The sequence below is a fragment of the Nematolebias whitei genome, chromosome 3, assembly GCF_014905685.2.
Source record: "Nematolebias whitei isolate Nwh7 chromosome 3, NemWhi1, whole genome shotgun sequence".
Lineage (NCBI taxonomy): Eukaryota > Metazoa > Chordata > Actinopteri > Cyprinodontiformes > Rivulidae > Nematolebias > Nematolebias whitei.
In genome coordinates this window covers 24,812,487-24,835,783 of record NC_056500.1, presented here as the reverse complement: position 1 = coordinate 24,835,783, position 23,297 = coordinate 24,812,487, and the positions used below count along the sequence as shown (strand labels likewise).

Genomic DNA, 23,297 nt, shown 5'->3' with positions numbered 1-23,297 from the left:
GTGGCAGCCATCTTGAATTTTGCTAAAAGAAAGACAAACAAATGAACACATGCATTTCTATCCTTTTTAGAAGATTGTGTTGACTTCCATTAATTTCTGTAGCCTTACCCTGACCCTAAACCTAATTTTTTACCTATAGACACTTAACCCTAACTCTAGCCCAAAAAGGACATTCCATCGTATTTGGACATGGTTTGGTCCTAATAGGTACTACTGGTCCAGACACAGTAGGTAATTATAGCAGTAAAGCACCTAAAAAGCTCTCGACATTGACCTCTCTAAGTGGTTTTAAGACTCTGTTGGACTCCTGGCAAAAACCCAATGCAGACATGTTCCTGTTTTTAGTTTTCTACATTTGCCTTATAATCTAGCTGTTATTGCTACTTTTTTGCCATCTTATTTTAATTTGTAAACAAAAATAAATAAATAAATCTGTATGCCTTTTTATAACTGTCTATTGTTGTCACTGTTCTCTATTGTTGTCGTCATTCTTTGTTGAAATCAGATCTCTCTTGTAAATGAGTCCTTGAGGCTCAGTGGGATTAACCTGTCTAAATAAAGGTTGAATTTAAAAAAAAGTTACCCCCCCCCCCCCCACACACACACACACACACAAGCAATTACATAATCGCCCACCTTTCACAGAGAGCAATAAAAACTCCAACTCACCTTATCCTCACCCAAACCTTCAGTTTGGTAGTGTATCAGATGTTCTTTTGTGTCAAATGGTATGTCTTTAAACAGATCAGGGAAAATGCCATCCTTTGCTTTGCATTGGCAGAACACCAAGAAAAAGGGAATCACTGAAGAAGAAAGAAAACACAAGAAAACATCTTGTGGTCAATATAAAGACCTTTCATTGCAATAGACAAGTCAAGTCAGATTTATTTATATAGCACATTTAAAACAGAAACTGTTGCCAAAGTGTTTAACAAATAATAGAGGATTTAAGGTAAAGTGTATAAGTTCTGAGCAACAGCTACTTTCTAAAGATTCCCCTTCAAATGAGTTGGGTGACTTTTCTCTGCGATTTTGAGAAATAGGTTTTCTGTTTTTCTAAATAACTTTCAGGGTGTTATTTTACATTTTGGCTGCTTTTGAACGTGTTTTTGTACCTGATAAATTTTAGAAAATCTTTAATAAGTCTCCTAACTCAAATGTATGTTTAGTGTTAAAGGACTCACTGCTGATAGCTGATTATTGTATGACGTCACAACACACCACTGAACTCAATAATTCAAGATCCAAATTTTATGAACTAGGGGACTGTGACGAATATTTGCATCCCAGTTGATACCTTGAGTTGAAACTGATGCAAGAGAAACATCAGATCTTTAGGAGATTGTTAAACATTTGTGGACCTCTACAAGTGAATGTAGTCATCTGATTGCTCTCATGTTTCTGCAGACTTGACGTCCTTCCTCGGTAGCATTACTGTTCCTTGTGTTGATCATAATCTGGCCAAGGAACTGAACCATCCATTCATGGCATTAGAGCTTGAGACTGCAGTCAAATCTTGACAAGGCCATAAGGACCCAGGTCCAGGTGTTGTCCCATCCAAATTCTGTGGGGCCTTTTGGAACAAGCTGGCTGCAATCCTACTAGAGATGACTGTTGGCTCTTTTTATGTCGACATGCTCCTACAGGCCATGAACCAGAATTTTGCTTTTTTGCTTTTGGGGAAGAGTGAACATCTATTCATGTATGAATTGTGTCATTCCATCAGTTTGTTGAATTCTGACTTTGGATTGCATTCAGGGTGACTGGCCAGGCACTTGGAACCAATATTTTCCAAATTTACAGTTCAAATGGTTTATCTGCAATAGTCACTGATTTCCAGTATTTAATGTGGTTTATAACCCATCCATTCTTCATAAGGATTTAATTGAGGAATTTGACAAATTTTCTGGATATCAATGAATATTTTAGGCAAAAGTGAGATATTTGCTGTTAACAAAGAGGTAAAATAGTTTTGCACCTGCACTTTCATGAAGAGGTTCTGGTCTGAAAATGTTCTTACGATGTCTAGTGTAACTGGAGACAATTTCACTCCAAATGCCTTGACTACCTTGTGCGGCATATGACCAACTTCAGTAACTCTCTTTCCTGCTAAAAAGGACTTAATTGCACTCTTCCTCTGTCTTTTTTTAACCTCTCTTCTCCACCACTAAACCGTCCTATCATGGTTCTGTCAACCACAGGCAATCCGGTCCTCCTCTATCTGTCTTGTTCCTGTGAATCTGATAATCCGTTCCATCTTGTTCATAAATTGCCTCTTATCCGCTCTTGTAAGTTTTTGCTGCATCGCCAGCCTTTTTTTGTTTGTTTAAAATAAATTATTTTTATTCTAAACTCCTGCTCTCCTCGCCTGCCAGCCAGTGGGTCAAAAACCTAAGGACTGTGTCACATCCATAAATAAATATAAACAGTCTTTTCACTCTGGCATTTAAGGTGATGCTGCAACACATTAAATTTACATATTTTAAATGTATTTCTTGATACTTGGTATAATTTAAAATTTCAGTCTTGAACCTAAATATCGTCATAAATAAAAATATTATAATAAAACTACCGATCACTAATTGGTCTTGAGTGCAGGAAAAAGCTGTCAAACTTTCATGATCTGTGGGTTACAGTGTTTATTTTGTTGGTATGAGGTTTTATGTTTATTTTTTATACGGTTTATTTTGGGGGGGGGGGGGGGGCAGCACGGTGGCGCAACTGGTAGAGCTGCTGCCTCTCAGCGAGCAGGTCCCTGGTTCAAACCCCAGTCCAGGGGCCTTTCTGTGTGGAGTTTACATGTTCTCTCCGTGCATGGGTGGGTTTTCATCGGGTGCTCCGGTTTCCTCCCACAGACCAAAAACATGCATGTTAGGCTGATTGGTAACTCTAAATTGTCCCTAGGTGTGAGTGAGAGAGTGAATGGTTGTTTGTCTCGTTTGTCTCTATGTGTCCCTGTGATGGACTTGCGACCCGTCCAGGGTGTACCCCGCCCCTCGCACAGTGATTGCTGGACATGGGCACCGGCAACCCCAGTGACCCAAAATGGAATAAACGAGTAAAGAAAATGGATGGATGGATGGATATTTTCGGGGGGGGGGGGGGGGGGGTTGTGTTCACTTGATTTTTTTGAGCCTTCCTATGTTCTTGTCATTTTTCAGTACCGTTCCTCAGTCGGTTTCTGCACCTCAGTCCTTCCCCACCTACTTACATGTTTCCTGTTGACATTAAGCCAGCTCCCTCTACTCTCCTCATCTGCCCCATTTAATTTCTCAAACTTTTCACAATTACAGGCTGCTATTGTTGTTCCATATCCTGTCCAGTTCTCCTCCACTGGTTTTGGCTTCTTTATTTGTTTAGCTGCCACGCCAGCCTTTTGTTTTGAATATTCATATCAAACCATTTTTCTCTAGAGTCATTCTTAGGTCCAGTTTAACTGCAAATCATGCCATTAACATGTTTAGTTCTGTTCTCTCAGTTTCTAGCTTTCAGATTTTAGTGGTTTAAAATTTTAGTGTCTATAAGTGTCCATCGCCTCAGTTCTTATGTTTATCTTGGTTGTCTGACATGAACAGGTTAACAAGATGCTCAATAGACTTCTTGGTTTGTCTGACGTGAACTTACCCATCAGTAAGAACATAGCCGCTATGAGTGGGCCAATGGCATGTGTTGAAAAGTTTGATCCGGTGCTTCCATGTCTTAATGCCTTTGAGTTGGCGCAGTCCTCCTTTGCAACGCAAGTACAAACGTCCAGAGTAAACACCTCGTCGCTTTCACAGGAAAGACCCTGAGCATCCATCACTTCTAGCTTCAGCTCATATGTTCCCGGCCACAAGCTATCACTAGAATGAAGTGCTGCTGTAGTCTCTGCATCAAAACATGGAGAGGTCAAACATGCACTTATTTACTGCTTTTAGTATTTTTGCTACTGGATATGCTGTAATAATGTAAACATTACTTCAATTTGGATTAAATCTGCTAAATAATCAAATTGCAGCAAAATATGCTTGGCAGTGTCTGACACACAGTAATGACAATGAATCATAGAAGGTAATGAAATAAAACAAAAATGTAAATATAGCTTAAGCATAGCAGTTTAAGATTAACCTTGATCTCTATGCAAGTGGTCTGTATTTAAAGTAACTCAAGATACTGTTAGTACTGGTTTTACTGCACTTTAAAATGCTATTGCTGAATAATTGAATGTAAAATATCAGCTACAGAAACATTTAGACACAAACATTCACCTTTCTTCATCAGAAAACCAGGAGTTTGTTCTGAAATGTTTTGAAAGATTTACAAGCCCTAAAACAGTCTTTGTACCCCTCGAACTGTTCCACATTTAGTTGTGTTAGAAACGCACACACACACAAAAACAACTAAAAAGTGTTGTGTGAATTTGTCCTCAGCCCCCTTTACTCTGAAACCTCTAACTGAACTCAAGAGCAACCGACTGCCTTCAGAAACCATCAGTAATCAAGTCGACATGTGTGTGTCATTTATTCTCAGTTTAAAGCCAGCTGTTCTGATCAAATCAGTTCAGAAAATTGGACTTTTTGACATAAATGCAAAACACTATTTACGTGTAGCAGAAAAACTAAAATATACCCTGAACACACCATCCTCACTGTGAAACATGGTGGTGATAACATCATGCTGTGGAGATGATTCTCTTCAGGAGGGACAGGAAAGCTGTTCAAGGCTGATGGGAAGAATAATGGAGCTAAACACAGCACCATTCTGAAAGAAAACCTCAAAAGACTTGAGACTGGGCCAGATGTTCACCTTTCAGCAGGACAACAACCCAAAACATTCAGACAGATCTACAGTGGAATGTCTGACCAAAATATATTCATGTGTAGAGGGGACCAGCCGAAGTCCCTAAATCCAACTGAGAATCTGTGGGAAGACTTGAAAACTGACTTTCAGAGATGTTCTCCATCTAATCTGTGTGAGCTACAGCTATTTTGTACAGAAGAATGGGCAAACACTTCAATCTCTAGATATGGAAAGCTGGTCAAGTCAAACCTTTAAAATAATTCTAGCTGGAGTTACAGTGAAAGGTGGTTCTCCAAAGTATTCACTTAGGGGAGTAAATACAAATGCAGAAGCACGCTTTTCAGATTTTTTATTTTAAAACATTTTAAAACCATTCACCATACAGCCTCCCCCAAAAAGTAGCCTAAACAATATCTAAGTCACTTACTGACATTTAGGCTTAAACTGAGATCAATTTGATTAAAAGACAAAAGTTGAGGAGTTGTCCAAAACCAGAATACGACGCTGAATAGAAATCTCCACTTAGCCCAGATGAGAAAGGATAAAAGAGCTCCACTCTTGTGAAGGATCAAACTTGAGAGCTCAACTTTCTAGCAAAGGCTAACTCAGTAGTTCTCAAACTAGGGGGCACGTCAAGGGAGTTGTTGCTTAATGTTGTTTTTTTGTTGTTGTTGTTGTTGTTTTTTACCAGACTGGAACATGTTACTGGCAGAACTAACATTGCAACACCTTGTTGCAGCTCAAACCTAATTAAGGGATGCACAAAACAACAAATAAATATATTTTTACTATATTTGTTTCTTCTCTTTACCAGAGTGTAAGTTTAGAAAATTGAGAGTTGTGTCACTAAAACTGAGGATTTTAAGAGAGAATTGCTAAACTGAGTTCATCCTTGATGTTAAAAAAAAACAGATACAAGGATATCCCTCACATATTGAAAATGTTGCATGAACACTTTTCTTTCTCCAAAGAGGGGGACCTAACAATATAAGTTTGAGAACCACTGCTCTAACCAGTCCCGTGGCCACACATGACAAATTAAGTAAAAAAATTAATTCAACTCGATTCACTAATGCAAAAGAAAAAAATATATGATATTCTGTCAAAAAAAAATTCTTACCATTGATGACTTCTACAGCCCAGTTTCCTTTTGTACCTTCAGGTACGATTCGGAAAGTGAATGGAGATGAATTGGGATAGACGTCCTCATCAAAAGCAGTGACCAACACTGTTTTTTTATCCGAGCACAGACTGCTGTGTGCAGTGACCAGAGAAGGACAGTGGTCGTTGGAGTCAGCGACCTGGATGGCTATTGTCCCTGTGGCTGTCTTTGCTGGCATGTCTGCAGGGGATGTCGGAGGAGTTCAACACCACACAGAAAGAAATACCACAATACAAAGAGTAGGACAATACCACGCCAGGTTAGCCTCTGTTGAACTCCAGAGGCCTCATGTACAAAGGATGCATCACAAGTGTTTTTTGTAACAGAAGGCATTTTCGTTCAATGTACAAATTAGACTGTAGGTGTTGCACAAGTGCAGCATATACTTACCTTTAGTTATAGCCAGAATTTTGGCCACATAGGTCCCGTTGACCAAGAAGGGTGACTCCCTGTCTGGTACCTTGTTGAGTTTGATCTCAGCCGTCTCTTCATCTATAGTAAACCAGTTATCTGGATCATAGGCTTTAGCATAGCTGAAAATAATTAAATAAATACCAAACAATCAAATAAATATATACATTAGTAATTTAATAACGACGTGCCAAGACCTGTTTTTTAAAAGCCCACTGCCAAAAGGCAAACGTGGACAAACATTATTTACCCTGTGTGCATGTTTGTCAGTTTGTCTACTAACAGAACTAGTAAAAAAATAATGTCTGAAGGTAAATCCACAACAGATTAGTATGAAGTCAATCTAATTTGTCATGCCCAAAATATCTGAAGTGATATTACTGTTACATTTTTGCTCAGTATCTGTAAAATTGGTCATTCTTGTTTGGGCTAATTTTGTTATTTTATTTTATTTTCACTCTCTTATCTAATTGGCTGTGGAGGCTATCTTGGATTAACTCTAAAGATTTAGACCAACACGTAATGATAATTTCCTAAAAGCTTCATTAAGATCTGTCCAGTGGTTCATGAGATACTTCACTAACAAACAAGAATGACTCCAAAAGTTATTGCTAATGTTTTTAGCAAAGATCTTGTACAACAAGGAGCACTTGGAGTATGTCTTGTGAGTGACTCTCAGCTACAGCCACATCAAATTTTAACATCATATACAGTATTAAAAACAGATTGAATTATACACATTTTATATTATATTAGGTTTATTTGGATGACCACTATAAAACCACATTGACCACCTTTCACTTCATGGTGCTGAATACTAATTTAAAAATCAGTTCCTTAAGAGGATCTAACTAATTGATGGATGTGTTGACTTCACTCACTTGACGTTTTCAGCTGGTTTTCCTGTATCTGGATTGAGAGCAGCAAACACAGTAAGTACTCCATCTAACGGTGCATCGTTGGGGTCCTCGGACACAGGCACTTTCTTGGTGTCAGGTGAAAATCTTGGACCCTCTGGAACATTGTTTACTGCTATTTTAATAGGATAGCTTTTTGCTGGAGCATTGGGCTTCCCCTTGATTCCTGGTCCCGGTTTGATGCCTGGCTTAAGTCCAACACCGACACCAGGCCCGACACCCGGCCCGACACCAGGCCCAACACCGGGCTTAACTCCAATTCCAGGTCCAAGTCCTAAGTCGGGTTTAAGTCCTGCATCCAACCCAGCGTCTAGATCAGCATCTAGTCCTAAATCAAGGCCCAGATCCAAACCCAGATCCACTCCCAGGTCCAGGTCTACTCCTGCATCCACACCAACTCCAACACCGACTCCAGCTCCTGCTCCAGCTCCTGCTCCAGCTCCGGCTCCAGCTCCAGCTCCGGCAGCCACAGGAAGACCTTCTCCAACCTGGACATCCACATCCATCTCTATCGCACTGCCTACTACAAAAGGAGCCACATTCTCAATGAGGAGGCCAAGCTCAAGATTCTGTACTTCTTCAAAATCTACGGCCTAGATGGTCCAGATGCAGGATGAAACGACAAAAAGAAACAAACAATGAGACCAAGTCAGTTAAATCTACAGAGAAATTTTTTTTCTGTGAAAACACAGTGCGAGTAGTGAGAGCTGAGCTACTGCTGATATATAAAGCTGAAACTGAGCCATCAAAGCCCACAAAAGCAAAACTTTAGGCAAAAGTTTTAAACCCTAAAGGAACTGAAACTAAAGGTAGCAGGCTAGCTAAAAGCTAAAAGTAGTAAAAAAAGACAAAATATCTCAAGTACGCTGTAGCAGATTTCAGAGACAACACTGGTTTGTGAAAGGACTGAAGAGATAGTACATTTCTGTGGCAAAATATTTGTAAATAAAGTAAAATATTTTACAACATATGGTTAGCCGAAACAAAAGTAATAGTAGCCATTTTCTGAATTAGCTAAAGGGCACTGCTCCCTTCTTCAAGGGTCGCCACAGCGAACTAACTCACACGAAGACTTTGCAATAGTTTTTAGGCCAGATGCCTTTCCTGAAGCAACCGCAGACCACCGAGCTACCACAGCCCTCTGAGTGGACCAGAGAGCTGCCATATATGCTCAAGGGCCCAGAGTGTCCTGAATGAGTTAAAGGGCACCAATGGCTAAAATCACGCAAAGAATGCATAAGTAGATTACAAAAACATACAGTGCCTTGCGAAAGTATTCGGCCCCCTTGAACTTTTCAACCTTTTGCCACATTTCAGGCTTCAAACATAAAGATATAAAATTTAATTTTATTGTGAAGAATCAACAACAAGTGGGACACAATCGTGAAGTGGAATGAAATTTATTGGATGTGTCAAACTTTTTAACAAATAAAAAACTGAAAAGTGGGGCGTGCAATATTATTCAGCCCCTTTACTTTCAGTGCAGCAAACTCACTCCAGAAGTTCAGTGAGGATCTATGAATGATCCAATGTTGTCCCAAATGACTGATGATGATAAATAGAATCCACCTGGGTGTAATCAAGTCTCTGTATAAATGCACCTGCTCTGTGATAGTCTCAGTGTTCTGTTCAAAGAGCAGAGAGCATCATGAAGACCAAGGAACACACCAGGCAGGTCCGAGATACTGTTGTGGAGAAGTTTAAAGCCGGATTTGGATACAAAAATATTTCCCAAGCTTTAAACATCCCAAGGAGCACTGTGCAAGCAATCATATTGAAATGGAAGGAGTATCAGACCACTGAAAATCTACCAAGACCCGGCCGTCCCTCTAAACTTTCATCTCGAACAAGGAGAAGACTGATCAGAGATGCAGCCAAGAAGCCCATGATCACTCTGGATGAACTGCAGAGATCTACAGCTGAGGTGGGAGAGTCTGTCCATAGGACAACAATCAGTCGTACACTGCACAAATCTGGCCTTTATGGAAGAGTGGCAAGAAGAAAGCCATTTCTCAAAGATATCCATAAAAAGTGTTGTTTAAAGTTTGTCACAAGCACCTGGGAGACACACCAAACATGTGGAAGAAGGTGCTCTGGTCACATGAAACCAAAATCGAACTGTTTGGCCACAATGCAAAACGATATGTTTGGTGTAAAAGCAACACAGCTCATCACCCCGAACACACCATCCCCATTGTCAAACATGGTGGTGGCAGCATCATGTTTTGGGCCTGCTTTTCATCAGCAGGGACAAGGAAGATGGTCAGAATTGATGGGAAGATGGATGGGGCCAAATACAGGACCATTCTGGAAGAAAACCTGTTTGAGTCTGCAAGAGACCTGAGACTGGGATGGAGATTTATCTTCCAACAAGACAATGGATCCAAAACATAAAGCCAAATCTACAATGGAATGGTTCACAAATAAACGTATCCAGGTGTTGGAACGGCCAAGTCAAAGTCCAGACCTGAATCCAATCGAGAATCTGTGGAAAGAGCTGAAGACTGCTGTTCACAAACGCTCTCCATCCAACCTCACTGAGCTCGAGCTGTTTTGCAGGAAGAATGGGCAGAATTTCAGTCTCTCCATGTGCAAAACTGATAGAGACAAACACCAAGAGACCTGCAGCTGGAACTGCAGCAAAAGGCGGCGCTACAAAGTATTAACGCAAGGGGGCCGAATAATATTGCACGCCCCACTTTTCAGTTTTTTATTTGTTAAAAAAAGTTTGACACATCCAATAAATTTCATTCCACTTCACGATTGTGTCCCACTTGTTGTTGATTCTTCACAAAAAATTTAAATTTTATATCTTTATGTTTGAAGCCTGAAATGTGGCAAAAGGTTGAAAAGTTCAAGGGGGCCAAATACTTTCGCAAGGCACTGTATATGTAAAAATGTAAACTAATCTAATAAAACACCATTTTTGAATCAACATTCACATAATTAAATAAAAAAAGACTAAAATTCTTTAGGAATACCTTGATCAGCTTCAGAATGCCTTCATTGGTTTTTGGATCTGTCTCAATAGAAAAGAGATTATCCTCATTTCCTTTGGCGATCTTGAAGACAGCTAGCCAGTTGTCCGTATTCGGAAGGTCGTTGTCCAGAGCTTTGATTCTCATCACAACCACATCAGCAACGTTTTCATCCACTGAGCCTGCATACTGAAAAACACATCAAGACTTTTTTTTATAAAGAACACCATAAACCCTTGCAGTCAATTGTTCAGTACAAGTCAATTAAAGACCTAGGATTGTTTTAAGGAGTGTTCATCGCCCACTGAGTATTAAACTAAGATCATCTTTTGATGTGAAATGACAGAGATAATTTTATTTGAAAATATTGTCTGCACATTTTAATGCAATATGAATTAGCGTCTCATTCATAGTATGTGTTGTTCATGACTCTCAGCTACAACAACATCAAAGTTTAGTACATATGTAAAATGGATGATGTGTAGAGGGTTTGGGCTTTTAACATCTGTTGAAAGTGGCCACCATCTTGAAGTGTGTTCCAAAAGTCATTCAGTTTTTTTCTTGATATTTCTACCTCAGATTTTTCCAGAGTAGGGATGTTGTCATTGATGTCCAGGATTTTGACCTCCACAGTTCCTGTCCCTGTTTTCCCCCCTGGTGCACCTCCCATATCAGTTCCTCTGATGACCAGTTTGTAGAAATCATGGGTCTGCCAGCGAAAAGAGCAAACAAACAGAAAAAACACAGAGTCTGCTGGTGACTTCTGTCAGCAAGTGTCAGCTTTATTTAACTTTGATGTTTTTTTCAGATTGAGAAATACCAAAAAAAAAAACTCTGCTTCTAAAAATGTCTCATTTTTGAGAAAAGAGACCATCTTAGCACCAACATAACTGGTTTGTTCCACTTTGGAGTAAGCTGTTGGGGGAAGAATCAGTTTTGTGTTGTGTGTTTCCTTGACTGGTGAAGCCTTCTGGATGGAAGGTGAAACGTTTCAGCACAAAAAAAAGAAAATGTCCAGATGACCTGACTGAAAATTGTTGGGTCTCATTTTTGATATTACGTTTCAGAGTGGAGAAAACGATTGAAAGCTTGTGATGAAAGTGTCACATTTATGTGTGCTATACTACAGGTACTGCAGTTACAAGTTGTTTTAAGTGTGTTCAGGATGCAAAAGATGAATATGAATTATGACCCATGTCACTGAGTGAAAGCAAAAATTGAAAGGAAATCATTTTTGCACACAGAAATGCAAAAGAGAGTCTTTTCTCTATTAAATCTTGGTCTTAACATATCAGGACATGATAAAAACTAGATTACATGTCACATGCATTCAAGTTACATGTTCTGTTCAGATATAATGTGAATACTGAGAGCTAAATTACTGTAAACAAAAAAGCTACAAGTGAATTTCTGAAGTTAAAAAAAATTTAAACAAAAGCTTAAAATCTTTAAAAATATCAAAACAAAAGTAATGATTGAAATTAGCAAAATGAGCTCAGCTCAGGGTAGCGCAGCAGAGCAGTGGTTAGAGCTGATATCTCAGAGTGAGAACATCGCAGGTTCCCCTCTCAGCCTTTATGAGTGGATTTTGCATGTTCTCCCAGTGCACATGTAGGTTTTTCCATGTATTCCCATTTCCTCCAACTGCCCAAGAACAGGCATGTTGGATAAACTGAATGTTTGTTGGTTTAGTTTGTCTATATGTGGCCCTGTGGTGGATGTGCAACCAGCCCCGGGCACCAGCTCCTATGACCCCACATGTCAACGCATCTAAAGAAAAGGAATGAATCCAAAACTAGAGAAATAGTAGATAACAGCTAAAACCAGCAAGACAACAACTAAAAGCAATAAACTGCAGAAAAGCAGTAGCAACAAGAGTACAGCAGACGGCACATTAAACACCTGTCGACAGCAATCTATTGCAATGGCCTGGACAATCAAGTTTTAACTTTGACCTTGATTTGTGACTTTGACCTTAGAGCTGGAGTGATGAAATGATTATGCAACACACTAACTAGTGGTGGTAAAAATGTGTGCCATGTTTTATCGAATTATCTTCAGCAGATCTGAAGTTATGACTCAAACAACTGAAGACCACGTACAACATTTGACCCTGAAGCTGTGGTGATGAAAAAAGAGCATTCAGTATTCAGTACTTTGTTAGATTTTTCTACCTGGATTATTGAGCATGCATCAGGATGAATTCAGTATGCTTCATCCACACTAAATTCTTCCACACACAGCTTTCCCATTTTGCCTTTATTTTTGTTAAAAAAAAAAAAAAATTCAAGTGATAGAATCTCATGTGTTTAAATAAACACTTGAGAATAGATTTGGATCATTTTAAAACTTGGTAAAGACCAGAACATTTTTACTATGTCCAAACATAAAAACACAAACATTACAAAAATAATTAAGTTGCTTATTGCCATGACTAAAATGTGTAAATAACTCAATAACACTGTGTGTATAGAAAAGCTTAAGCAAGTATACACTGTGTGTATTATTGATGTAATAGCAGTACCTCTCTGTCCAGTGTGGGGTCATTGACGTAAAGTTTACCAGTCTTTGAATCGATAGTGAACATGGGACCTTTGCCCTTTGGCTCCTGACTGATGATGCTATACGAGATTTGTGCATTAATAGTTCCGGCCTGGTCGTCATCTTTACCTTCAATCTGCATAACAAAGGTTCCTGTAAAGAATCACAAAACAGCAAAGATCAAATTAGTACAAGGCACTAAATGAACAAATAAAACCAGTGCCCAATATGTGGGAGAAGCAAGATGTATTTTCTATGAGTCTGTGAGCTCTTTTGTCTTCAACGAGGTAATAAAAAGCAGACAACCGGATCCTACATTGCCATGACTAATGCACCACCATACACTGCAACAAATCCCAGAGTGGAAACTTTATTTTTCAGGCAGAGCAGATCTCAACCAATCACAGTATTTTGGGATTAAGTGTTCCTCTGAGTTGGTCACTGTGATAACCCTTTCTCTCAAAACATTGATATATCCTGGCTATCAATAAACTTGACCTAATTCTGGATTACTTTTAGTAGTTAGTAAATATATATTTTTCACAATCTGCCTGATTTTAAAAAAATCTTAAAGATTGTTTGAAAAGTCTGATAAAAACAAAATAACATGGGTCCTCTTAGGCTAACTTTTGGCCTAGCATGGTCGAAGACTTCTGCCCTTGTTTCCAAACTCAGTTCTCTGTGACTGGTGTCACAGATGGTAAGGCCCTAACTATTTATAACTTTTGGACAGAACATCACTTCAAAAATGACCAGACTGTTTTTTTAAGTTTAGGCTTACCTTTTTTGCTGGACTCTGAAACGTTCCCTGTGTGCAGCTCAAAGTAAGGAGCGTTGTCATTTTGGTCGATGACTGTGACAGTCAGTGGGATATTGTCCTCGGCATCGGACCCATCTTTGTATTTCGCTACGCCCGTTAGCTGCAGGGATTAGGAGATAGGACAGGGTTAAACAATAGTTGGTTCATAAGAAACAACATTTCAGAATCCCTCTGGGGTTTGTGTTTCAGAGCCTTTGAGTTTAGTTGCTCTGGTCTATACCTTTAGTTTTACTGCTAAAAATAATCTGCTACAGAGGATATTGTGTCAAATAATTTGTCTAATGTTAACTAGAGAGGTTCAATTCATTTTTTTCTGAGGCTCCAAGTCACAACAGAAGTCGTCTTGGGGCACTGTACAAAAATATTCACATACATAAAACAAAAAACCATCCATCCATCCATTTTCTTTACCCGCTTATTCCATTTTGGGTCATGGGGGTCGCTGGTGCCCATGTCCAGCAATCACTGTGCGAGGGGCGGGATACACCCTGGACAGGTCGCAAGTCCATCACAGGGCCACATAGAGACAGACGAGACAAACAACCATTCACTCTCCCACTCACACCTAGGGACAATTTAGAGTTACCAATCAGCCTAACATGCATGTTTTTGGTCTGTGGGAGGAAACCGGAGTACCCGGAGAAAACCCACGCATGCACGGAGAGAACATGCAAACTCCACCCAGAAGGCCCCTGGACCAGGGTTTGAACCAAGGACCTGCTCGCTGAGAGGCAGCAGCTCTACCAGTTGCGCCACCGTGCTGCCCTAAAACAAAAAAACAATTAATAAAAGTTATCTATCTAAGCAAGCCAGCAGATTGCGTTGAATCTTCACTTCATCACCAGATTATTGCTCCTAGATGTGACATTTGAAAACGATTCAGATTGTTTGAACGGCTCTTTCCATCAAACAATAAGAACCGAGTTGCAGACAGAAAAGAGCCATTACTAGTTAAACAAATTTCCCTCCTTGTAATTTCTTCATGTTTTTCTCCTCAATCCCACAGACAAATGCTCTTTCTTCTATTTTTCACTGAGATTAAGAAAAACAGAACAATGGAGTGCAGTTCAGGAAAGGAGGAGTGAGTGGTGAAGTTTCCCACTTGACAAAATACGTGATACGGCCCTGACGACATACATCATTATGTATGGCGTATGTAATGACGCACATCCATACATGATGACATCACTATCAATCAGAGTTGAATGACTCTATGAAGCAAATGGATTATCAAGATCCGGTTCCCTTCAAAGAGTCATTTATCCCATCTCCTAACCGCTTAACTACTTTATTTGGCGTATGGACCAGTTCACTCAAAAGGACAAAAAAAATCTATGAACAGAGTGTTAAAAAAAAGCAAGTCACAGATAATTCTGAAAAGTACATGTTTTTCCTGTGATGGACTTGTAACCTGTCCAAGGTGTCCGCCGCCTCTCGCACAGTGATAGCTGGACATGGGCACCAGTGACCCCCGTGACCCAAAAAGGAAAAATGGAAAAAGATAATACAGTACACATTTTTATTTTAAAACTACTTACATTGTAGAAAGGATACTTTTCCCGGTCCAGAATGTCAGTAACTCGTATGAAGCCGGTGTTGGCGTCAACAACAAAGAGGTTGTAGGGTGGTTTGTCAGCTCCATTTCCCTTGAGGAAATACTCCACCTTATGATTTTGATCTCGGTCAGAGCGAATCTAAAAGAAAATTTTAAAATAAGTTTTTACTCTGTGTTTAACTGTATGAGTTCAGAACATGAATGCTGACTCAGCATTCCCACTGTTTTCCTGCTTATAGATTATTCCAAACATTTGCACTGTTTAACCATTCATAAAACCTTCAGCTCTGGAAATACGTAGTGGGCTAAGACCTTTAGTTTTTGTAACCAGGGCAGACACTAAAGATCTCGATGAAGCATAGGCATCACATTAATTATATGTGATGGGGACGTATCCCCCTATTTACTATGAAATATCAGTTCACTCAACACTTTTTCTATTGCTACATGAACAAATCCATTCCACTTAATTAAAAGGAGAATTCTCAAACCACTAAAAGTCCACTTCAGGTTTTCCTGGTTACCTATACAACTCACCACACTGAATGCAGTGTTTCTCTTAGGTCACTTGCCTTGGCAGGACCCTCATCTCTTCTGGGTTTTCTGTCAACGGGGCGGGTGGAGGAGGGGGAGACACTTCTGTGTTGTGCACTAGCTTAGCGCTATGTTAACCGGGGTGGGAGTTATGATGCTTGAGAGAAGTGAAGTGTGCATTGCAGTGTAGTGTACACTAAACTTTTACTTTATTTATTTTTGATTTACTTTTGTTTGTAACACAACACGCCATTATGCTAAGCAATGGTGACACGGTGCATGTTTAAAAATAAGAGTAACTTCACCCAATGAACAGGTGAAATTTTGATAACTACCAACAGTGAGGGGGGGCATTTTACTTTTTTCTGATTCAGTGATAGACCTACTCATACCAAAAAATGGCATGGCATCATGCAGCCTTCACAATACAAAATAACACTGTGCCAAGCAACAATGACACAAAAGAAAATAAAACAGTTTTGTCAACCTGCATGTAATTATTAAAACAAAATAGGTTTACAGGTTCCTTCCTACCTTGGTGCCACCAGAGTTTATATACTTCATAACTTTTGTTACTCTTTCCTTCACAATTCACTTGGAATAACATCCATCCCCTTCGCCCATTGATTTCCTTTCCACTATTCCTTCCCCATACACTGATTTTCCCAGTTTTACTTTCCAGAAAACTTGTGTTAGTTGGGTTCTTTCTCCTTAACACCACATTTCTCCCTCAATATATTCTCTATAACATCAGCTGAACTTTTCATATCTTAGGGCAAAGGCAAGACAAAACAAGTTCTTCCTGATCAGAATAGACAAAGCTTTCAAAAATATGCCACCTTTTGTCATTTACAGTCAAACAGACTGGCAAATCTCCTTCATGTCCACCTGATCAAGTCTATCTTGGTGTATGTATAGCAGACAGAGTTCAAACGTTGCTGTTTCATGGAGGAGCAAAGCCATGTCTTAAGCCTTCTTGAAGCACTAAAACTTCTTTCAGCCTCAGTTGAACAAGAACAACAAGAAGTTGTCTAACGTATGATTGTGTGGGTTGTTGTAGGTAACCAGGAAAACCTGGAGTGAACTTTTAGTGGTTTGAGTGTTCTCCCATTAATCAAGTGGAATGGAATCATTCACGTAGCAATAAAAACAGAGCTGGGTGAACTAATATTTCATGGTAAATGGGGGGCGAGGGGTGTCCAAAATGTGAGGGGGACATGTCCCCTTAACAAATAATTAATGTGACGCCTATGGCAGAGGATAAAATCGCCCTCATGCACCTGCCTGTTTTGAGGGGCATGCTAGCTATGTAATCGCATATGCTATCTCACTGAAGTTTTTTTTTTAATCTATCCGAAAAGCTTAAGAGTGACATATGTTTTGACTCAATATTGATAAAGCCACGGACAATTGTATGGATAGAATTTTAAATGTTCTGGTCCGATTTTATGCAGGCAGGGTGAAAACACAGCACCTTGGCAACAAGTAAACACTTCAAATGCCTCATCATTGACGCTGGAACTAAAATACCGGTATACTGTTAGATTAAAGATGCACGTTATACAGGTATGTTTAGTGATAAAACTGTGTTTTAATTGTTTTTGATAATCCTGTTGTAAACTGGATTTTAATATTTTTATTTCTAATTATTTTTCAGTTCTTGAAGCACTTTATGTTATTGTTATTGGTAATGGGACTGAATGGTTAATGGGACTGAATTATTGTATTATCTACATTGTTGTAACTGTTCCAAAACTGAACTGAATTTTTTTTTTAAGTGCATATTTTACAAATATGATTTTTTTAAAAGCAAAATGAATATGTGTCCTTGTCAGGGGCTGAGATGGATTAGAGGCAGGGCAGCCAACCTGGGACCTGAAAGTCCCAGGTTCGATCCCATTGCACATCTCTGGTGTCTCTGAGCAGCACACCCTATCCCCAAATGCTCCCTGCGTGCCTTCAATAGCTGCCCAGTGCACCACCTGGTGGTGGATGGGTTAAATGCAGAGAGCCAATTTTGCCATTGTATGGGAATGATGACAATGCATAACACATTATTATCATGTCCTTTAGTCTGGTTAGGCAACAAGTTAAGTTAGGCTAATAGTTATGCCCCTAGTAAACTGGTTTATCCACTTTGAGAAGGTGTTATTTATAGAACTGAGTTTGTCATATGGCCTCAAACAGATGAAATCTTTTGGATGAAAGAGGAAATGGTTCAACCAAGAAAAAAATCCGTCCAGATGACCTGACAACTTTTTTGGAGCTACTAATCTTAGTTTACATTGGAATACTACTGCCACCTACTGACCTTTTAAGTTTGCTGTAAACGTGTTCATTCAAAAAGCAACTAAAGTTGTAAAATCACTTTTTATGCTCATAAAGCATAGCTGCTTAAAAATGGGTGTTCGCTCAGGACATGTCCATTGCCATTACATTTACAGCTGAAACGCATCAACTTTGCACAAAGTTAAGAAGTTTTGATTTTCATTGCTCTAGTTGCCCAATTTTCATCGCTTGTTGCTTTAGTCATTTTGGTTACATTTTACTTGAAGGGGGTGACATAAGCGTGTCATGAACCTGTCATAAACATGACATGACATGTATCATGAACATTAACCCTGAACATTAACCCCACAGCTAAGCCTCTAATTTTCCACCTAGTAAGCTTGTAAACATGTGCTGTCGGTGACACACTTGTAATAAAACTTTTTCAATAGTTGTGACTGTTGTCATTAAATTTTTTGTTTGTTTTTTTATGTAAAAGCTGACACTGTTTAGGATGGAGGCATTACAAAAACAGAATGACACTTTATGATAACAGTCATGACCATTAAAAGAGTGTAATTAATGTTCATGATACGTCATTTCATGTTTATGACAAGTTTGTGACACACGTGTTCTCCCCCTTCAAATAAAGTGCTACCATCCTTTTACTCATGTTTGTCACTCTTGTGAATAGAAAGTGAATTAATGTTGTTGTGAATGCACAATAAGAGTGAAGGGAAGTTTGAGATTGTCGTATGTTCCCATACAATGGCGAAATTAGTTCTCTGCATTTAACCCAGCACACGTGAGATGCACCCAAGTGGAGCAGTGGGCAGCTATGTAAGCACCCAGGGAGCAATTAGGGATTGGGTGTCTTGCTCAGAGACACCACGGCATGTGGGCATGGCTGGGAGTCGAGCCGTGACTTTCTGGTCCCAGGTCGGCTGCCCTACCTCTACCCCATCTCTGCCCCATAAGTGAAATGACTGTGATATCTTTAACCATGCCATACTATCTCTGTTTTTAACTACGGTTAAAAGCAGGGATGGATTACTGAACGGGCCAACCAGGCCCAGAGGTCCAAGAGCTCAGGGGGTCCTGAAGCCTGCGGCTCTACCCTAAGAATCGACTCTCACATTGGGTTTGTTCATTTCCTGTCTGAGTGTTCTCCATTTGTCCATAAACATTTTCAAAAATTTCTCTTGGGGGAATATACTCTCAGAGCCCCCCTTGATAATAATGTATCTGAACCCAGGAGCCCACAATACCATAAACCGCCCATGGGTCAAAATGGTTATTTTCATATAATATGTTAAGTGTTAAAAGTGTGTCATATACATAGCACCCCCCACCACCACCACCACCACCACCACCTCATTGTCGTAGTTTGCGGTTAGGAGCGAACCCAGAGTGCAGAACAGGGACTCAACTCGGCAGATATACAAAAAAGGATTTTAATGGTAAATAAAAGTACAAAATAAACAAGCTGACGGGGCAGCAAAACTTACATGAATAAGGAAGGAGGCAATGGTAAAGTACAAAATAAACAAGCTGACGGAGCAGCAAAACTTACATGAACTAGGCACGGGGAACTCAGGCGACAAGAGAGACACGGGGAACTCGAGGGACCAGGAAGACTCAGGGAAAGACTCAGGACAAGACTCAGGACAAGACTCAGGAGACCCAAGGGAGAGTACCAACGAAGATGACCCGACAAAGGACAAGACAGAATAGGGCAGCTTAAATACTGGGAGAAGATGAGACATGATGACAAACAGCTGGGACGAGACACAGGTGGCAACAATGGAAACTAATGAGGAAGCACGAGGGAAACAGACACAAACCGGGCCACAGAAAAGTACCATCCTTACACTCATGTCCACCTACTGAGCATAGAAAAAAGTTCAGGCTCAGGATTTTTTTTCCACTATCAGCCCTGTTCCTCAAATGATTGGGGTAGCCTAAGTTTACCGTTAGGTTACCTATGTTATTGGCCACCCCCTGGCTCTACCATTGAGCCTGGTTGAACATCTTGCACCAAAACCAGCAAGGTTTACTTGAGTTCCTTGTTCAGTTCCAGTCCAGAAAAAGACACTCATCTTGAAAACTACAAACATTCACCATGTGAAGTCCTTAACAACTTGGGACATGGACGTACCATTTGTTAACAGTCCTAGTTGGGTCGTGTGTGTCCTTGATCTTACTTTATGTACCCTGTTCCTTTTTTATTTTTAGTTCATTCAACTCTCTCACGCTGTCTGTAATAGTTTTGGTCTTAGGTTTTACTAGTTACAATATCTTCTTTTAGCAGCTAAAGAAAAAAAACACCTTTTTAGCTAATCAAGAAAAAATATTATAATTATCAGAACTGAGTTCAGCCTGTTGGACCAGCACACTGCAACGGTTCTGGTTCAGTAGGTTCTGTGGCCCTTTGTAAAAACCAGCTCCCCACTCCTAGTGTATGTCATAAAGAAATGTTTACTTTAGAAGCAGGTATTAAAACATATCAACTTCTTTATTTAGCATCTTTTTTATTCTCATTTCATCAGAAGTTAATTTTTATTTAGAGTTTATGTTAACAACCTTAGCGATGAACTCCAAATGGGTGTAGTTTGTGTTCTCTTCCAACTTGGAAGGAGGAAGGATCCACTCTCTTTTCGTCCTTTTCAACGTCATTTCCTTATTCTCTGTTTCAGCTTTGGCCACCTGGAACAACAAAAGTCATCATGAGCAATTCAAGAACATGAAGCTCGGCATAGAAAGCTGTGGCTCAGGTTAGTTCTTGGAACAATCATATGATTCACTTTGTGTTTCCCAAAATGTCAGTGCTTAAATGCAGATACATTGTTCAGAAAGTTTTACACTGTCAAAAAGGATGTCCAGGGAGTGTCTTTAAAATAGTTACATAATTGAATAATCTTTATTGTGTGTGTGGTTCTAAATCATTCACACCATTGAAATACCTTTGTCTTCTGCATGTAATTTGGCACAGAACTTGTTCTGCAATTTTTGTTCTATTTCAACAATCATCAAAACGTTCAGCTCATTCAGGACATTCCTGGTGGGACTTTGTGCAATGGAAGGAGCTCTCTTCACATCTTTCAAACCCTTTGTGCTGTTTAAACCTTTTACTGCTCACTTCAGCTCCTGTTCTTGTGCAGCTCTTGTCAGCTTTTAGGGCTAATTTCAGCTTCTTTTTTTCAACTTCTTCCTGCTAAATTAAGCTTTTTCTGCTACTTTTTAGGTATTTTTTAATTATCTAACAAAGTTAAGTCAGGTCCTCTGGACGGTTTCTTTTTTGTTGAAACATTTCGTTTTTCATCCAAAGACTTCATCAGTCTGAGACTGAGTTTGCTGTGACTCCTCGGACTGATGAAGTCTTATGGATGAAAGATGGAATATTTCAACAACAAAAAAAAAACATCCAGAGGACCTGACTTAGCTTTGTTAGATTTTTCTACCTGCATTATTGAGCATGAATCAGGATATTTTAAACTAATTTTAGCCTCTTATTTTTGTTGTTGTTGCAAATTTCCACACATTTCAACAGTCATTTGGCAGAAAATAACATTTCATGTGAAGGCACGTTAATATCAGTATACTACCACCATTATTTATTTGCTAAGAAACATGGTAATTCACAGAAATATCATCGAGTCTCACACGTTTCTCATGGTACATGTATACATATCCTGTTCATAACTACATTATATGGCTGTCATAATTAATCTTTAACTCTTTACCACCTAAGAAATAAAATTTCACCTAAAAATATGTCGTTGGTGACACTCTCATAATAAAAGGGTTACAGAAAGAAACACCCAGGTGTGATATCTGATGGGTGGCAGTTCTTTCTGCCATCGTTTGGGACTCAAAGTCACAGAGCTGCTGAGGAAAGCAGTTGTTGCTTGAAGCTTTATTTGGATTTTAATCCAAATAAAGCTTATTTAAGGGAATTGACTTGTATGTAAATGGCCATAAATGTAACCTGTTGGGTTTTTTTGCATTGAAGACTGACACGACTTAAATTATAAATCTATATAAATAATGGGGACTGAATGATTTTATTTTTAAGTCTGCTTTTATTTGACAAACATTCAAAATTCCCTTTTTGGATGTACAGCACAGCTTTGGAACAGGGTGTGCCTCAGATCAAAAGTCTTTGTTTCTTTTATGACTTTTTTTTTTTTGCGGCTGACATGACATAAAACGAATTCCCAGAAAGTGGTCGAGCAACTTCTCGTTTGCCTTCATTTAAAAAAACTTGACTGTGCAATTTGTTAGCACAATTCACATGTGTAAATTAATCAAGTTAATTATACTAACGAACAAGTGACAGGTTGCTCAAAAGTTGTGTATGTGGAAAATAATTCAGCCGTCATATCAACTTAAATGAGAAAAATGAGCTTTTCTGTGAAAATGTTGTGAAAATGAGCCAAACAAAAGCTAAAGGTTAGCAAAACAAGAGCTAAAAGGTAAAAACAGCAAAACAGTAACTAAGAGCTAGAAATGAAAAAGTACACAAAGATTTTCACGTATTCGAAGAGATGCACTTCTAAGAGATAAAGGTAAATATATTTTTTTAAGTATGAAAGGTTTACAACCAAAAGCTATAGTCATACTGTCCTAAAAGAGCAGAACGTTTGACACTTGAATGACTGGAATAACTGAAAATAAGATGAAATGTGGAGCCCAAAAAACATATGGAATGAACTAAAAACAAAACTTTGAACTTAGATTTGATCATATATGGTCTAATATAGTGAAATTGTTCTATTACTGATTAGCCTGAGGTTTGCATCAAGCACAAGATTAAGACATTTACTGTATGCACAAGATTAAGACATTTACTGTACGCACAAGATTAAGACATTTACTGTACTCACCGACAACAGCACTATCAAAAGCAAGAGATTCTTTTTTAGGAATAAAGTCCAAGCCATAATCACAGGTAAGCCGAATCATCCACCAGTGAGTCTTTTTTTGGTTTGTAAGCTTAAAACTTTGTGAAACTGTCAAAGAGAACCAAACCAAGCTGGTGAGCCCTCAGTTTTCCCCTCTCCTTCACTCCTGCACACCACACCTAGTTTTGTAAGGACTCGACACACATTTGGATTTTTTTTAACTTCAACTGTCACATGTTTCTCAGAGGTGTGATTGCTGAGCGTTTAGAAAGTTCAGGTATGACCCCAGGGCTAAACACCTGGCAGAACTTAAAACCAGTAAAGGACTGCAGGAACAGCCTCCACCTTCGTGTTCTGCTGCGTTAGCAGGTTTTTCACATTCACCATGTTGACGGAGAAACATGAACATGTTCTGAAAATTAAAAAAA

At 39.2% G+C, this 23,297-nt stretch overlaps 1 protein-coding gene across 1 annotated transcript in view; it reads right to left on the bottom strand.

The window, feature by feature from the left end:
• Positions 1-23,055, bottom strand: part of LOC119430685 (desmoglein-2) — a 33,515-nt gene extending 10,460 nt beyond the window's left edge. The window contains exons 1-12 of the mRNA XM_037698146.1: positions 22,852-23,055; positions 20,549-20,671; positions 15,147-15,302; positions 13,570-13,708; positions 12,772-12,941; positions 10,822-10,956; positions 10,251-10,436; positions 7,234-7,862; positions 6,332-6,474; positions 5,900-6,121; positions 3,625-3,867; positions 670-803 (exon numbers count right to left, since the gene is read on the bottom strand). Of these exons, the coding sequence (XP_037554074.1) occupies positions 670-803; positions 3,625-3,867; positions 5,900-6,121; positions 6,332-6,474; positions 7,234-7,862; positions 10,251-10,436; positions 10,822-10,956; positions 12,772-12,941; positions 13,570-13,708; positions 15,147-15,302; positions 20,549-20,671; positions 22,852-22,908 (2,337 nt within the window). The 5' untranslated portion in view covers positions 22,909-23,055. The remainder of the gene's footprint in view (positions 1-669; positions 804-3,624; positions 3,868-5,899; positions 6,122-6,331; positions 6,475-7,233; positions 7,863-10,250; positions 10,437-10,821; positions 10,957-12,771; positions 12,942-13,569; positions 13,709-15,146; positions 15,303-20,548; positions 20,672-22,851) is intronic.
• Positions 23,056-23,297: the final 242 nt, after the last annotated feature.